This window comes from Siphateles boraxobius, unplaced genomic scaffold (genome assembly GCF_051911475.1).
Source record: "Siphateles boraxobius isolate OS27281-9 unplaced genomic scaffold, OSU_SipBor_1 12, whole genome shotgun sequence".
Classification (NCBI taxonomy): Eukaryota; Metazoa; Chordata; class Actinopteri; order Cypriniformes; family Leuciscidae; genus Siphateles; species Siphateles boraxobius.
In genome coordinates this window covers 22,830,567-22,848,910 of record NW_027508722.1, presented here as the reverse complement: position 1 = coordinate 22,848,910, position 18,344 = coordinate 22,830,567, and the positions used below count along the sequence as shown (strand labels likewise).

At 40.1% G+C, this 18,344-nt stretch overlaps 1 protein-coding gene across 4 annotated transcripts; it reads right to left on the bottom strand.

The window, feature by feature from the left end:
* Positions 1-30: 30 nt before the first annotated feature.
* On the bottom strand, positions 31-17,377 carry virma (vir like m6A methyltransferase associated). 4 transcript variants are annotated; one of them, XM_077213485.1, is made up of 23 exons: positions 17,277-17,377; positions 14,704-14,816; positions 13,559-13,645; positions 13,363-13,411; positions 12,913-13,075; positions 12,701-12,829; positions 10,611-10,838; positions 9,224-10,403; positions 6,913-7,437; positions 6,513-6,667; positions 6,257-6,339; positions 5,921-6,014; positions 5,019-5,563; positions 4,623-4,858; positions 4,016-4,495; positions 3,453-3,585; positions 3,240-3,356; positions 2,967-3,127; positions 2,448-2,544; positions 2,057-2,223; positions 1,625-1,971; positions 1,376-1,519; positions 31-388 (listed from the first exon to the last, which is right to left on the bottom strand). In XM_077213485.1, exons 1-23 carry the CDS (start codon positions 17,337-17,339, stop codon positions 201-203), a joined length of 5,484 nt encoding a protein of 1,827 aa, XP_077069600.1. In that variant the 5' UTR covers positions 17,340-17,377; the 3' UTR covers positions 31-200. The 4 variants fall into 4 exon arrangements, with proteins under 4 accessions (XP_077069600.1, XP_077069617.1, XP_077069610.1 ...); XM_077213502.1 differs by having other exon boundaries at positions 2,967-3,124; XM_077213495.1 differs by having other exon boundaries at positions 12,701-12,826.
* Positions 17,378-18,344: the final 967 nt, after the last annotated feature.

Here is an 18,344-nt window from a genome sequence, read left to right as displayed (position 1 = left end):
TGGATTTTTATATAAAAATACACTCAAACATATCCTCACAAGAATTTAATCATATTTAACAGTTTTAAAAATGAGAGAAACACAAAACATGACAATGATATACACAATATCAGTCGGTGGTTGCAACAGATACAGCAGATCCACATCCTGATTGGTCCTTTAGAGCCTGATGGCTGAGTCTACTTTGCTCAAGGCAGAATTTAGCGAGTGAATGAGCGGACATGTCGGCCCCGTCCACCTCCGCTCCCTCCACTGCTGAACTTCCCTTGACCACGTCCACCGCCACTTACTCCACCTCCTCCCACACCAACTCCACCACCACTCAACCAGGACAGGCCTGCCCCTCTCCCTCTGTTGGCTCTGTCCCGAGGAGCCAATCGGTATGCACCTGAAGAGTTAGTAGAGAGGGGTAAGTAACTGTTTGATATAGCAGTAGGGTGAGCTAAGGGCCGTTTAAAACATTTAATTCATTATTGAGGTCTTTTTTTGCAACTTTATGATTAGAAAAGTCACCGCTGAGGGATACATCCAGAAGGTGCCACTTAACTATTACCTAAGTTTAACCCTCTATGGTGCATCGTCAAAATGAGAAAATTGCACTTAAAATACAATAACATACAAACAACCAAAAAAATATATATTTTAGTATTATCATGACATCCCCTGCAGCCAATAAATGTGCAACATGCTTGACGTTTTTGACAACAAGGAAATGGAGACATTAGGATGTTACGTCACATGCTGTCAAGGCTCCACTGTGAGTTCATTTTAGACTAGGGAAAAACATAAATTCAATTTTTTTTAAATATCATTGTACATCCAAATGTGTTTTCTAAAGTTATAATTAAAGTTTAAAAAACTTAAACTTAAATTTTATATTATATCAATTTTTATAATGTATCACTTAAGATTAAAAAAGGGTTTGAGGGTTTATATATATATATATATATATATATATATATACAAATATATTATTATACACTTATTAGATATACATTTATAACTTTTATATCGTTAATTATTAAATTGTACTTTATTCAATAAATAATAATTCAATTTATTTATAAATTATGATGAAATAAAAATATTTCAAACCAGAAAATGTGCGTTATCTATTTATTATTTACACAAGGCCTGTCGGTAGATTTTAGAAGTGACAGAGTGAAACTAGTACATTTATTGTATCTGTCAATTGGTCAAACAGGCATGGTCATCAGCAGATGCTGAAAATCCTCAAATAATCAAATACTAACCAATCTTCCCGGTCTTATTCATTTAAAACTCTTATAAGCTGTCAGAGTCATGTTTGATGGTTATCAAATGGCTATTTTATATTGTTTCTATATTATTATTTTTAAAAAGGATGAAGGCCAACCTGTAGGTGGCTGTCTGGAGGGCAACGGTCGGGTGAAGTTGCTTTGTCCTCCACGTGGTTCACTGTAAGTCCCTCTGTGAGTGACAGCTGTCACCGGAGTGTTCCAAGTGGAGCCACGACCACCTTCACGGCGTTGATAGTTTCCTAAAACACAAACAAATTATTTTAAATGATGTTTCACAGGTTTAATCAGCCACATTTAAAAAGAGTACAGAGTATATATGTGCTGAATTAAACATATGCGTGTACCAGCAAGCAGAACACTCTTTGGGGCTGGTGGAGTGAAGAAGCGGGTGTGACTCTGGAAGCCTCTCCCTCTGGTTCCTCCAGTGAACAAGCCTCTAGTCGGTGGCTTGGCTCCTCCTCCCTTTGGTGGTCGTTTGGGCAAGGATAGGCCAGTGGGTGGACCAACATCCTTGAACTCTGCGGCAAGGAAATCATCTACATGCATGGAAGGAGGCCGACTGGTGTTCTGCTTGCGCTGGCGGAAAATGTCATGTGGTCGACAGAGCTGGCCAAATGCACCACGACCCCTACCCCGAGGGGCTGCCATGATATGAGCTCGTTTTGCAGGCTCCACATAATCTGACTTCCCACTGCAAACAAAGAAAATGATTTGTAGCTTTATAGAGTTCATACATTCAAGGTAAAAGAGTAATCTCAGAATAGAATGGTGTGTACCTGGATGTGATAAAGGTTTCATGTTTGTGCTTGCCCAGTCTGAAGCCTTTGGTTGGTTTGCTGTGTCCTGGAGAAGTGGGTTCACTGAGGAATGATCGTTCTAACTCTGCCTTCAGGTCTAAGTCTGGACAACACTGCTGGGCCAGAGCAACTAGGTCTACTTTTACCTGCGGCACATACATTTACAATGATCACATGAACCAATAAAAGTCAAGAGTAACTTAAGATTCACATTCACAAAAGATGACTAAAATTAATCTTGATTCTAAAACTTCCTCTTGTTTTACCTTAAAACCTTCTAGCATCTGTTTAATGTAGCTCTCCAATTGTTTAAATAGATATTTTAAGAACAAAAATATATATTTATTGTTCCATCAAACACGTTCCTCACCATGTCTACTTCTGTCTCCATCTCATCTGACTGGAATGGAGAGAACCACAGGGCCTTTAACTGCTCGTCCAGGACATCTGAGAGAACATAAACTGTCCTGAAGGTAGAGAACAAGTGAGTGAGGGAAAAAAAGAGAATGTAACATTGGAGACACATTTTCAGGATGCAATGATACAGAATTTTATCTTGATCAAGTATGTGCATTACAAGGAATATGTAAATCTACAAAATCAACTAATCAGTGGGTTGCTGTTTTAATTTTAGTTACTAATTTTTTTTTTTTATGTTTTTTTTTTACGTCTATATACTTTTTATTAATTCTTATTTAAGTTTTAGTTATTTTAGTACATCAAGTTAAACTAAATGAAAATGAGAAATTCTGTCTCGGAAACTAGCTGTACTAAAATAATAATTTTAATATTTTATTTGTAATTTTTTGTATGTAATTTTTTTATGGATTTATTTTGAGATAACCGTAATAACCGGCACGCGCATAATTACTCTCTCTGTCCATATTACCTGTGATTAAACTGTGTCTGAAGGGGCTCGGGTGCAGGTAAAGTGGGCTCAGTTTCAGGTTCTACATTAGCTGAGGCCTCTCCAGAACTTTCTATAATCTGTCGCAGTCCGGCCACATTCTCCAGTAGAGTTTCCAAAGACTCATCCTCCTTACAGAGCTTCTGCATACATGGGTGAATGATACAGAGTAGGAGAAGATTAATATGAGCGTCTCCTTTCATGCAGGCAATAGGGCACAGCTTAATTATGTACAACCTAAGCTGCCACGTGTACCATGATATGTTTCTCCAATTCTGATAACGGATGCTCCCCTGAGTCCTCCTTCCACTGCAGCAGCTGCTTCATGTCGCTCACACTAAGCGCCAAAGATCGACTGTCTATGTCTTCATCCTATAGAGCAAAAAGAATATGTATTAGCATATACAAAGATGCATACAAACACAAATAAATGTGAACTAATCAGCTAAACCAGCTGTTGTCACCTACCAAAACTTCACTGTTCAGAATCTGTCTCAAAAAGTCAAACAGGGCTGAAAGCAGCTCAGATAACTCTTTATTAAAGGACATGGTTTCCCTGCGGATCAGAGAGGAAACGGCCAAGCTGTGTTTCTTCAGAGAGCTGCAACACACAAACAAAATAATTAACCACAAATATCACACACAAAAACATTTACATTTTTATATTACTGCAAAGTAGAAGGGGTGCTATGATAATTACGTTCATGTTATGGCTGATAACCGATAAATAGACAATATTAAAATCCCATATTATTTTGCCTAAAAAATAAAAAAAATCACCTAAAATAAAATTCTAATATAAAATTTTAATAAAAAATGTAGGCATCCCAACATTATAATGTACAGTATGAAGAATGGATATTCATTATGAGATTTACTAAAGATTACATCTGTTTAAAAAATTAATTTTAAAAGTAAAAGTAGAGGAAAATGACCATGCATAATTAAATATCCAAATTTTACCATTGAAAGAAATAACTATAATATTCAGTGATAGATAAAAAATAAATAGACATCAAATGCACTGACACCTTTTGAGGTGATAGAGACCGTAGTCATGCTCTGTGAGAAACATCATGGTTCGCAGACATGTGAGCTGAAGCGCGTAGCTGCTGTGTGAATTTCCCAACACTTCCAACATCCCATCACATATGCATGTCATCATGTCTCTGGTCGGCAGTGAGTTGGCCAGCTGCTCAGCCTCAGACACTGATGCTTCACCCGAGCCACTCACAACCAGTGACACGTCCTGGTCACATAGTGACTGGAAAATGGAAGCTGTCAATTCAGCGTTCTGCTGTGCTGGCAGGCCGGGATCTGCAGGTAGGACAAGCATGGCCAGCAGGGAGGGAAGAAGCTCTGATAGTTTGTCCTCCACTTTCCCATCACTCCGCACCTCAATGCGCGCAGACCCACTCAGGAGAGCCAACATGGCCGTCTTGCAAGCCCGTTGAGATGCCAGCGAGTCGAGGAGGGCTAGTAACCTTAACAAGCGTGAGCCAGCTGCCTCCCTAAACACACAACACATAATCCATTTGAGTATAATACCAATACACACTATTCCATCCACAACCGATCTTATTAAAACAAATCCTCAAACTATGAACAAACTCCTTAATGTGATAAATGTGGTCTTACTGCTGCATTTCCTCCTGCAGCTGCTCCAGCAATGTCCTCATCACCAAAGTTGCAGTGGGTGCAGCAAGATCGCAGAGTTGTACACATACACGGCGGAGCAAGGAGAGGAGAGGGGGACAGCTGCTGACACAAACGCACCTCAGCACTTCTTGTAGTACTCGAGCCTGGGCGTGTAAATGCACGCTCCACAACTTTCGTGTGTTCATTGCCACCCCAATGTCTTGCGCTGATAGTGCCTTCGAGAGGAAGAGGGAGATGGCAAGAGATGAAATTAATGAAACTTTTTTGTATAGATACTTTTAATTAATAAACAAAATAGTTACAGAGCTCCTGTAAGTGGGACAATCAGCAGCAAGCCGTGACAGGTGTTTGTAGCCGTATATGTGTGTTTAGTACCTGTGTGGTCTGCATGGGCAGAGGCAGAGGAAGCAGTTCTGATAGCAGACTGAGGCTGCTGTAGATGTTCTCTGGAGCAGACAGTATAGAGTTCAACACTTCCTTCAGCATCAGAGACCAGCTGTTTCCAGCCACGGTTTCCTCTGAACCCGTCTCCTGTTCACTAACCGCATGTGTGAAAGTTAACATTATCTCTGTCACGTCGCCCTGGATACGCAGCTCCTCCGCATCTAGACGACCTGTTGTCGGGGTGGAGCAGAGGATCTTGTGAAGGGTGACACAGACTGAGGGCACACGCACGTCACGGAACTCACAGGTTCCCCCGCAGAGCAGCTCTGTCAGCATGGCTCGGATGAGTCTCAGCGAGCAGGAGGCAACTGACAGCATCATTAGTCGCTGTGCTATTGGACCCATTGGCCCATGTAGTCGCCATGGCAGCAGCAGCAGTGATGTAAGCTTCTGGAGGACTTTAATAAAAGTGTCCATACCCTCTGCACTGAAGAGGGCTATGATTGCCTGGTTCCACTTCAAGTCTTTTTGCTGACCTGCACACACACAATGAGTCATGTCAGGACACATAAGTTAATATTTTAATTGGTATTTACTAGTGTTGTCACAATATAACTTCAGTAGTCAATACCAGTACAATCTAAACAATTCTCTATAACAATTTAGATAATCCAGCAAAACAAATATGCTATTAAATAAATCCCTTAAAATTTAAAGTGGAAGGTCTGTTCAGTGCTTTTATAATGCACATGTAAGCAATGTTATGTGCATTTATACTGCAAAGCCTAACGCACAAATCTGATGTTTTTTACACATTTAATTTGTTTATGTCACGTTTCCTCTGTTTAGTATCTAACGAAGACAAGCAACGTTAAGATTAAGGCATACAGTACCTGGCACAGAAGCTGGAGGGCAAGCAATGTGGCACAACACTCTGAGAGCACTTACAAGACCCACTCCATCAACTGTCATTAAGTTCTCCAGATTCTGGCAACGGAAACAGCAAAACTTAGTTACTCACAATATTTAATAATACATAATATCTTTATTATGGTATGAGCCAATCGAAAAAAAAATAGCATTTGTGTGTATGAGTAAAGGAGTTACAGTGTTTTCTAATGCCTTGATCAATGCCTAACATAAGATGGGTATACATATTCTACCTCATTCTCAATCATCTTAAACCCCCTAAAATGCCATAAAAGTTTTTATGTGGTTGATAAGCTCACCTGCTTTATGTACTCAATAAATGTAGGGATGCCACTGATATCAAAATGTAATTTTTCAAGTGGCTCCAACCACTTAGACAGCTCTGAAAAACATATTTAATCATAGAGGTCAGATGTGAAAGCACTTACATTTGCTAAAGTTATAAAATGGCTTTTAAGGCTTTGGAAAAAAAACATTCTTCTTAATATAGCATGGAACTGATGGTTTGGCTGACATTGAAGTGTTTGGTAGGCTGCAAAAGAGAAACAGGCTAACCTTGAAGCTTGGCATTGTTTTCATCAGCTTTGCAAACATTAAGAAGTGGAGCGGCATACTGCTCCATCATACGGAGATCACTTGACGTCTGAATCACCAGCAGTACAAGCATACAGGCATAGTTATATGTTACAGACTTCCTTGCTTTTCCTTCCCTGAGAGAGTAAGAGACAGCCAGCAGGTTAGAGAGAACAAGATGTTTAGGAAGAAATATTAATTTTAAATACAAAATGACTATGGAGTGCCTCATGGCTCTGTATATGGCCCATTTGAGTGTTAACAACCTCTGTATAAGGTGTCAAAAAACATTTATCACATTTTTATTTGTCAATATATAGATTGCCAAAATATATGCTCAGATAAATCAGACATTATTTCGACCAATGTCATATATTCTCACCCTTGGCCCTCTTTTGCATGGAACTCTACCAGGTTCACCAGACAGCTGAGGTTATTATCCAAGCTAAAAGCGTGAGCAACAGCGTTTCGGCCTGTGCTGCTAAAGCCAATGAGATACAGGCTGTGAAGTGTTGCCAAAACATCTGGATTATCGCCATCTTCAAGCTCTGCCCCGTTTAGCTCAGCAACACCCTGTAGTGCATGTAGAGTTTGCATAAGCCAGACCCAAAAACCATCATCAATCGACCCCTCTCCCCCTGCAGGAGTATCTTCACCCTCAACCTCTGAAAGGGGCGTTAGCGGAGCCAAGTGAGAAGGTGGGGTTAGGTGAGTAAGGGGTGTGAGGATACGAAGCAGCAAATTGGTGGTTTCGTGTTGGCTAAGGAGGAACAGGAGACCCTGTTGGGACTGGGACAGGAAACGCATCAACTCTCTGACAGCCTGCAGGACTCCGATGTGGGCACATGTAGCCGAATACGACAGAACAACTGCCAGGGATTCCAGAAGATGACATGCATGCATATATCTGTAAAAAAAGACAAAGTAGATAAAAAAAAAACAGGCTTTATTAATAATCCAAATGCTCTGAATGAACACGCAGGAGAATAACACAAACCACACAATGCATTCCAGACAACTGACCAAGAACAAAATTCAAGGCTTTATAAACAGGGGTAGAACAAAGGAAAGTAAACTAGACATATGTGAAACTAATACGCAACTATAAAAAAACGAGGAAAAACAAACCAATGAAACCGACACTAAACAGAGAAGGGAAATAGGAACTAAAGGAAGCAGAACAGAATTTCAAAATAAGGGGCCCCATAACAGATTATAAACCTGACAATAAGCTTGTTAGGCTATTGTTATATATATGTATATATATATATATGCATCAGCTAGTTCTGATTCTCGAATCTGACTGGACAAGAGGCTTTCTAAAACTACTGATATTTTACCAGTATCAGCACTTGTCTGCGCATTCTAGAGTGGCTGTTAGTCAGTGCATTTGCGTTGTTACGGCACTAGGTGGCGCAAAGGGACTGTCTTTGAGTGAGTTATTAAACCGTTCATTCACTAATACTTTTAAAAAACGATGATTTATTCATTAATGAAACAAGGTTTTGAAATTATTTCAACTGTGAGCGCTACTTTACAAGGCTCAATCGACCAGCTGACCAACACTGAAGCTAATGCTTCATTTCATAGAGACAAATGGCATTGATTCAATGCATTTACCAACGCTGACGCCTTTTGAAATGATGCTACGACAAAGATACTGCATTCCTCTTTGAACATGGCAAACTTGACTTGACCTAAAGAAGGACAGACGCAGGTAACATGCTCAGTCGATATCTGTCTCTTGCTCTCACTGTCAGTTTAGGCTTGTTTAGTGCTAATCTACGGGGCCTCTTTACAAAACACAATGGTACACTGAGTCTTAAGTAAAAAAGAGCCAGTTGGCGTAAAAAAATTACAGGTCCCACTTTATATTAAGTGGCTTTAACTACTATGTTCTAACATTGAAATTAATTATTTGATACAATGGACTTATTGTGTACAGACATGTTTTTACATTGTATTTATATTTTAAAAATACCTGCATGTAATTACAGCTGTAATTAATTTATATTTAAATTACACCTTAACCCAACCTTAAACCTACCCATACCACCACACCTGTCCATAACCTTACCCGTATCCCACCTCAATAGCAGCAAAGGTGTTTTAAAATACAACATGAATACAATAAGTACATTGTACTTACTTTTCGATGTAAGTACATATGACTTAAAGCCACTTAAAATAAAGTGGGACCAAATTGGGTCATTTATCATTAAAGGGATAGTTCTGTCATCATTTACTCACCCTCAAGTTGAATGTTCATTTTTGGGTGAACTATCCCTTTAACTTATTTAACATTCAATATACATGAACGGAGTGTAAAACATGGGCAAAGCCTTATGGAAAAACAAAACAAAAAAACAACGTGAACATCACTGTTGCTTGCGTTTCTCTGCGGTTAGCTTGTCAGTATTTTGGTATTACAATATTGCAATTATTGCGACAGCCCTAGGTACTGGGCTACTCCGCAGCATCCCCGTCGTCCCCCCGATCTAAAATAGTAAGAATATAAACACTTATAGGCATACCGTAGTGATGCAGGATAAGACAAAAACACAGTTTGGAAGATGGATTCATGATGTACTCGTTCGTTATATACATTTTGAACATAGTTACATAGCGTAACTTTAATATTAATTATCACAAAAAAACAAGATGTATCAGGTTTGTAGCCACATGATACTGACCTATACAGTGTTGGATAGGGATCATCCCGCTCTGGTGGCCCAGTAATCCGGGCATTGGTGGGAAAAGCTTTCCCAGGAGGCTGTACCATACAGTGTGGTGCTGTCTCCAGCAGGTGGAGCAGTTCCTCCAGGAGACCTTGCAGCCTCTCCAGGTCACTTTCTGACAAAGAGGCAGATTCCAGCAAGGTATCGATGTCCATTGGGCTTTCCCGCTCTACCTCTTGAGTTTCCCCCTCTCTCTCCTCTCCTTCCCTCTCAGTGCTTGCTCTGTCTCTCTCGCTCTCCTCTCGCTCACCCACCTCCCCCGTGGCATGCCGTTCAGCCCAAATGCTGGCTGTCCTCTGCAGGTCAGTCAAAACCTCATAAAAATGACCCTTATGTAAAATAGCTGCACCTGCCGTTGCGACACGTACGGTCTGGTCCAACAAAAACAGATCCAGCAGACGCTGGTACCCACTTGTTCCATCATTGTCATGGTGATAGTCTCTGAGCAGGGCCTCAATGGCCTTTGGCTCACTGATGATACTGTCGAGAGAGCGCAGCACGTAGAGTTTCAGAGTGGATGAAACGTGCTCTGCAAAAAGCAACCCAAGGAGGCTGCCAACAATCCCTTTCTCCAGCAGATCCTGCACAACAAGGGCACCACAGTCGGCCAGGGCAGAGGCCAGTTTGGTTCCTGCTTTGAGCTGGCGCAGGTTCAGAGCTATGGGCTGTGCCAGGGCAGAGTCCAAATTAAGAGCTTCACAGCTCCAGTCGACCAACCGCTTCAACTTTTCGCTCAGCACATTAGGGTCCTTTAGAGAGAGGAAGCTCAATCCTTTTACTAGAAAGGCAGGGATTTCCTCTAATGCAGTTACCCAACCTGCCCCTCGCTCTGCCCCCTGCCCCTCCCCCCAGGCCTCTAACAGCTCTGTGAGTTTAGCTGCAGACTCCGCCCACGAGGAGCTTGAGTCCTGGACATCAACCGTTTTGAGGCGTTTTAGCTCCGCCTCATATCGCGTGATATGCGGAGGGTTGAAGTGCTGGAGGGGTCGGAGGTCACGCTCGTACGGATCGTACTGAACAGTCGGTAGTGAGGCAAGGTCCTCAGGTGTGTAGTCTAGGTCAAAGGCAGGCAGCTTGAAAGCCCCACTCTCCAAATCCTCTTCATCACTGGATATCTGCTCATATCCATCATCACCTGTAGACAAAAAAACAAAAACCGTCACACACCAGTTGCCTTTCCGAAGCACAAACGGAAAACCTGTTACACTGTCACTGGCTAAGCAAATCTAGCAAATAACAATTTCAGTTAAAGAGCACTTTTTGTCCACACACGTGAAATATCTGGGTCATTTTTCCCCTGAACACCTGGTTTATTCACTCCCACTGCAGTGCAACTACTCACCTTCTGCATCTTCGTCTGTCACCTCATCACCCACTTCATCGTCCTCATCTTCATCCCCCTCGCTTCCCTCAGACTGCACATCTTCATCCTCCACATCATCAGCTGGTCCCTCTTCGCCCTCCTGCTCTACATCCGAATAGGTCTCCTCAGCAGGAAGAGACCCTCGCTCAGGTGAGACAGGCTCCAGGTAATCATCACCCTGTTCTGTGTTCTCCACCTTCACTGGACCTAAAGCACAGACAACACAGCGAAGTTCTTTGCTCAGCATTATTTTATTTTTTTTCAGTTTAAGGGTCAGAATTCAAAAAATTGCAATAATAAAACAAATGCTAAATAATATATATTTAAGTTCACATTGAATTTTCTTTTCCTTTAAACCAGGTTAAAATATTGAGCAAAGAAATATTGACACAAAATAAAGAAATAATAAGATTATCTGAAAAATAAAAACTTTTAATTCCAGCTTCACTCAAATTTTTATGGCTATAACATATTATTTGACATGCATTATCAAGCATGTATGAAATTAGGAAAACTGAAAACAGAAGTACTCGCGATGCAGACGAGGACGATTCGGTATCGGTTCAGTAATAGACCATAACCGATTATAATGTACTGACGCTTTTCTGACGTCATTTATCGCGTATGTGCTTTGTCGCGGTAGCATACTTTAAAAGCATTCATCTGGGCACATTTCGGCTTTTATGAACAACCTGGTAAGCACGACCTGGAGAAGACAGCACTGTGTGCGCTCATGTCACGCACAAATAGAATATGCAGGAGGTAATATCACTAACTTGATAAACCACGTTAGCCGTTTTCACCCCGAGTTGTTAACGCCTGGCAGAGTCTGACTGCTTTAGAGTAAGCGGATGAGCTCCAAAGTAGAGGTCTGCACTCCCGCGGGAGTCCCGCGGGACCCGCGGGTCCCGACGCAAAACAGTGCGGCGCGGGACAAATTTTTAAAGGTCATTGCGGGAGCGGGCGGGATGATGAGGTGCACTTGCGGGTGCGGGCGGGAGGGATGATACGCTGCACTCCCGCAAATTAAATATGAGTATAAAGTAAAATATATAAATGATTAAAGTAGCGTACATAATTTGTAGTTGTGAGGGAGATTCTGATTGGCAGCAATAAAAACGTTTTAAGCAGCCTAAACTTGTGAATGTTGTCGGGAAGGGCGGGGCCTAATCTCACGCACACTTGTTTAGAGACAATTCCTTTCCCGCTGCTCCGAGTTCGAATTCGAAAGCTAGTTCAAGTTCAAAATAGACAGCATGGACGAGGAACAGAGCGCCTCTAGTGCTTCAGATAAAGTACTGTTGTGAATATTATGCTGTTCGTAATATGGGACCAATAAATATGTTACCAAGTATTGGTAAGGAATTTTGTGTGCACGCATTTTTTTCCCCAAGACCTTTCGTCAGACAGAAAGTGCGGGCGGGAGCGGGACATTATATCACAGATGCGGGCGGGAGCGGTACTAAAAATGACAAATCTTTGCGGGAGCGGGCGGGAGCGGGACTGAACACTGCGGGAGCGGGCGGGAGCGGGTCTGAAAATTGTGTCCCGCGCAGACCTCTACTCCAAAGTCACCCGAATCCGCAACCAAAAACAAATCATCCACCCGCCCCAATAATTTTCCGCACCAGATGGTCAAATTACAATTATTCTGTGTTGTTAAGCGTGATTATAAATGGATGATCAACAGCGGACTCGGCGACGGTTTATGCGCGCATCTCTAGGTTAACATTATACACTGATGAATGAGCGCTGCTTTTAAATGAACATTTCTTTAAAACAAAATTTATTTGACAGAATTTTATTTTCTTAATGGCATAAACAGACTTTACTCCCTTGAAACTTAAACTGGAATGTCTCTGCGACTTCCCAAACAGGCGAAACACGCGCACATCACTTTTTAAGTAAAATTGAAAATTGAGGATGCAGTGCATCGTAATACATCGAGATATAGAATTGAACTGAATCGATGAGATGATAATCGTAATCAAACCGAACCGTGAGACCAGTGTAGGTTCACACCCCTACTACCACTATATAATATATACATCTTTTCCACATGGACATACATTGACCAGGTGCAGGTAGTGCCTCCTCATCATCGTCGTCTGGAGGAGGTGGTCCCGGTGGGGTCCGTGGCCCTCTGGGTTGTGGTCTGGGTGGGCTGCCGTTAAACTGCTCTTCATTCTCCCACTCTGCTAGAAATTCACAAACACTCACATTTAATTTTTCACATGAAGCAATGACATTACATATTTGTGTATAAAATGTTTGTGCTGACCAAGCTTAATGTTCCTCTTGGCTCCCAGCAGCTGCTGAGGCGGAGGGGGTGGAGGAGGTGGTGGAGATTCCCGCTCGTGGCTGTGAGGACGCTCTGCCGTACCATACACTGCCACAGTCAGGCATGTGTACCATCCACGCAGGACCAACCCATCTGTGTTTATCTTTAATAACACAAAGACAAAATTAAAATTTGGGCACGGTGTGAGAATCTAGAGGGGTGGAGCAAAAAAACGGGCTCAGTCCAAAACACAAATGAAGAGTGATTTGCATACAAGCCATGTGAGAGCAGGAGCTGAGAGCTTTAGTCATTACAGACACATGCTTTTGCAGTATTTATTGAGCAGAGGAAAGCTGCTGTCAGCAGTTTTGGAGAAACCACAAACATATTGGTCCATGCATGTTTTTACATGGAAATACGATGCTGGGCTGTAATTAGGGGGTCTCTTACCTTTCCATTAGGCCTGAAGATGATTGATTTGTTCTCATCATACTCGAGGCTAGTGTGAAAAAAACACCGACATCAATGATTTGACCAATCAAAGAGTACATGCATCTATTCAGCTATAGATTTGTGAGTGATGGAATACTGTATTTCTCACTGAGCTTGTCCAACACTGGTGTGTATGTGTGAGTTTATTTAGTACCTGCCCAGCCTGTCAAACACTGGAGCGTTGGGTTTGGACACATTGTTGAAGAACAGGTCCAACTGGAATGCATGAGGGGCTGTTTCCCTGAAGATACACAGGAACGGGGCATTGTAACCGTCAAAAAACAAACCTGAAACCCCTATTTGCCATCAGCAGCCACCTTCTGTCTAATCAAACTTCCTGTAAATCAGTTAGCCTGCAGGAATCATTTTAGAAATCCCTCTTTTTCAGAGATTTATTGTTACATTTTTAACATGATCATTTAAAAGGGATAGAATAAGAAATAATTTATTGTCTGTCCTATCAAAACAAACTTTTCTTTTCTCTCATTGTTCTCTTTACAGGTTGAGATCTGGGATGAGATCATGGGAAAAGCTGAGAGTGGTCAGAGAATAGGGGGTGTGGTGGATTTGTTTTTAAAGAAAGAACAATAGCGACCACAGAAACCTTTTCCAATTTCCTTAACTGTCCTCCAGCCATTTCACTTCTGAAGATACCACAGTATTACTCATGTCCTATTGTGCACTACAGAACCACTGGGACAGTTTGTACACACTGTAAACATGGCAAAAGCGCTGTTAACTGTCATTATGTAGTGAAAATTAGGGATGTTAAAATATTTACAATATTGTCTAATCGGGGGATTGTCTGAATCCTTCTCAGCAAGGATGCATTAAATTGACATTAAAAACATTTATAATATTACAAAAGATTTCAAATACAAAAGATGACTTAAAGTTAGTAATTATATTTACATTTTATTGATGTCATTCAATGGTTCTTTAAAGGGAATAAGACATCACATAACTTATAACACATCATTTATAGCTGTTAGAATGTCAGCATGAAAAAAAATGCTATCTCTTGAAATTCATCATATTGTGATAGGAAAATGCGAATAGCTAGAAAAAAAAAAGTTGCCCTTATTAACCAACTAGTTGGTGGTTGGACGACCAGTCAACCATCCCAAACCTTCCTTAATGTAAGAACACTTCCATGCTGTGTGGATGGCACATATGGTAAAATAAGTTGTGAATATGTAGAGAGATTCAATAGTAGTAGCTTGATTCTTTATAGACATGATTGTTTGCTGTAATTTTAGATAAGACACTCTTTAAGTGTGTGTGTGAGTTTTTCCTCACCCAAATGCTCTACTGTCAGGCAGGTTGCTGTGTGCTTTGATGCCAGGGGGAATGACTCTCACTTCTGTGATCAGGACACCGTAAGGAAACCGCACAACATCCACATTTGTCAACTTGTAAAAGAACAGACACAGAAAAATGTTAAGAAGTTTATCAAGACAAGGATAAATGTTATCACAGATAGACTGATGCAAAGGCTAGATCTCTCATAAACACACCCAGACTGGGCAGCCAAGCAGAAAAACAATCAGGCTTATTCAACTGTTAAAGTCTTGGAATTAAGATTCCCAGGGTTCAAGGTATTCAGAAATACAAAAGCATTCTCAGAAATCAAGTTCTTTTTGAAAATGGCAGAACAGCATATACAGTCCCTTTCCTTAACAAACTGTAACAGGCCTGTCCAACCTGTTTCTAAAGAGCTGTTGGAATACACCGGTGGGGTGGCAGATCCCTGCAACAATACAAAAGCACTTACCAACCACAAGCATACATATACACACCCAAACAAGACCAAATTCCAGGACAAGAGACCTGTTTCCACAGGATACCACGTAAAACACTGGAGCGAGGAGAAATGTAAGAAGCATGTAAAGAAACTTTGGATACAGGATTAAAATCCATCCATGCCATGTAATCAGTTAAGAAGAACTATAATTGATCTTTATATAGTTACCCAATTATATTATGCTGAAATTATATGAGATCTGTTCTCATTAGGTGAGGACATTATTTTAGAGAGGTGAATGTTACGAATGCATGTTTTGTCAACATAAAGTCACGTTTTAACTCTTGGGGTAAATTTCTGGATATGATGATCGAAAAAACAGAAGCGACTGATCATGAAAAACACAACAGAAATAACCAGGCTGATTAAGAAAAGACTCTACAGTGAATGAGACCCTTAAAGGGATACTGCACCTCAAAACTCCTCCTCATGCTGTGCCAGTTGTGTTTGTCTTACTTCTTCACATAAAATAATCAATCTCTGTGGGTCAAGACTCAATATAACTGAAATGTACGGGACCTCCAAAGTTGACACTTTGAAAACCATTCGAAATGAGCCCGATGGTAATCCATAGGATTGATTAATGAAACAATGTACACTGAAGCAAAACGATAGGTGTGTCTAGGATAAATACTAATATTGAAAACTTTAACTATAAACCATAGCTTCCTGACAACTGTCATATGAGCTCACGCTTGACATAAACATCAGCATGTTATGAGACGTGAAATCCTCTGTGCTTCTGCATCACTTTTTGCGCTTACATTGCACTTCCCAATGTATTGGTGTTTAATTCAACGTAAACTTGCATTATATGGACTCTCAAAGATTGATTTTTTTTATTTATTTCTGCTTGTGTTCCACAGAAGAAAAAGTCATGTACATATGGGACAGCATGAGGGTTAGTAAATTATGAGAGGATTATATAACAGTACATTATATACAGAATCACCATATCCACAGAACAAAACATTCAAACAACCATGGTCAAACCTCAAAGTCGCATGAAATGGAAGTCGAGAAAGTCTTTTCTCTCCTATTGTGATGTATATCCGGGTGAAACGGCTTCTCAAACAAGAAAAAATTAGGACAGGACTTGATTTTATCCATCTGGAATTGATTGGATGGTTGTGGTTCGCTACTGCTGTGATCTCATGTAAGTTACAGGTTGTCCTGCCCTCATGCCAGTAAACAAATCATCAGAGAAGAGATGTCATGCAAGTGGGAGGGGATGCTATTTTGATTAAAGATTATGAGGGCACATGAATTAAAAAAATGATGATGTACAGAGATAAATAATTTATAATACATACTGCAATATTACATAAAAATATTAGCCATTTTGATTGCATGGTGAGTGACTAGACTTTACAAAAAAGGCCGGGGCTAAATAAATCAAAACTGAAATATTAATCTCCAGCAAAATGATACATTAAATAGAGAGGGTTTATTTTTATTTAATCCAAATTCCTCACACATTTTCACCCTCGGCTAACGTTACCTCAGTAAAGTTCTACACATTACAGACATCTCCTTGTTTACATGCTCATGCGGTGCTGTCACATAAACATGCATGTGAGCACCAGAGGCGTTCCTGAACAAAACATTCAAACAACCTTCTATGTTTAAAACAATATATGAGCATGTTATTGTCAAATAAATCAAATCGTTGATTTATCACAGTATATGCTAACGTTACATGTTAATAGAAACTACACGCTCCAAACAACAACAATATAGCCACGAGTTTGTTTGCTGCGTGGAACAACTTCCACTTAACTAATACAATAACGTCAGGTTTGCTCTAGCATACAACATCTATAGTATGATAATATCATTGTTTTAAATTAAGAATAACATGTATTACTATGAAAATGTGAGTTTTATCTTGAATATGAATTGAATTACTGTGCTAAATTAGCAAGCTAACTGTTTACAGCGCACAAAGCGTTATTACAATAGAAACTTTAAGAACGCGCAATAGAAATTAATGTCTGTTAGACATTAAAGTCTCTGCAACATGCGGGTAAAAGACACGGGTAAAAAATGAAAAACTCCGCAAGTTTACCTCTGCACTTTGATGCTTAAACGTGTCTAGAAAGAGCAGCTCCATTGCAGAATCCCCCGCCATCTTTCTTGGTCACATTAGGACTTCCGGCAAAGAAAATACTTCCGGAGTTGAAGGCATACAACTGTTGGTTGAGTTGTAGTTGCTATCACTAGATTATAGTGAATGCGCTAAAACATTTCAGTAATTAGGTCATACTTATTTAAATGACAATTTATATTTAATAGGGAGGAAAAATAATGATAAATGTGAAGGATGTAGAGAGATAGAAAATATAGAACATGTATTGATGAACTGTAAAACATATGAACCTGAAAGGGAGAAATTGAGAAGAGTAGTTGAAAGGACAGGCCAAGAATGGAGTCTTAAAGGATTATTGGGAAATAAAGGAAATATAAAAGATATTTATAGATTAAGGAAAGCATTATTTATTTATCTTCAGAATACAAAATTAAAAAATAGAATTTAATAGATGTAAAACAATGTTGCTACACACTCATGAACAGTAGGTGGCGGTATGCACCTTAAGTTGCTTGCAATCCGCCATGATAGAAAAGAAGAAGAAGAAGAAGAAGAACATTTCAGTAAAGCCATATATATATGACCAAAAATATTTTAGTAATGGATGGACTTTGCTAGATTTCTAGATAATTTCTCTGCATATAAATAATTCAATTGTGCTCATATAGCCTACTCTGATAGCCTAAAAGTTTAATAATAAGTTTTAAAAATCAGATAAGCCATATAGGCCTACAAAAACACTTGTATTGGCTTCGATAAAATCATTCTTAATTTCATCTTTTCTTAATTAAATTTCGATATTTCGATATTTAACGCTTTTCTGTAGAACATTAGGCCCATTAAAAAGGAATTAGTGGATTAATTGAGTGATTCTCGCAAATAAATGAAAGAAGTCGAGTGCTGTTGGAAATAGACAGATAATAAATTGGGGTCTTTTTAACTCATAAGGAATGAGGTCCTTTTGTGTGGAAGCATCAGGCAAGTTAAACAAGAAGATAGTCCTTTGGTGAATTAGGCTATATAAAGTCATATGAGTCACTTTCCATC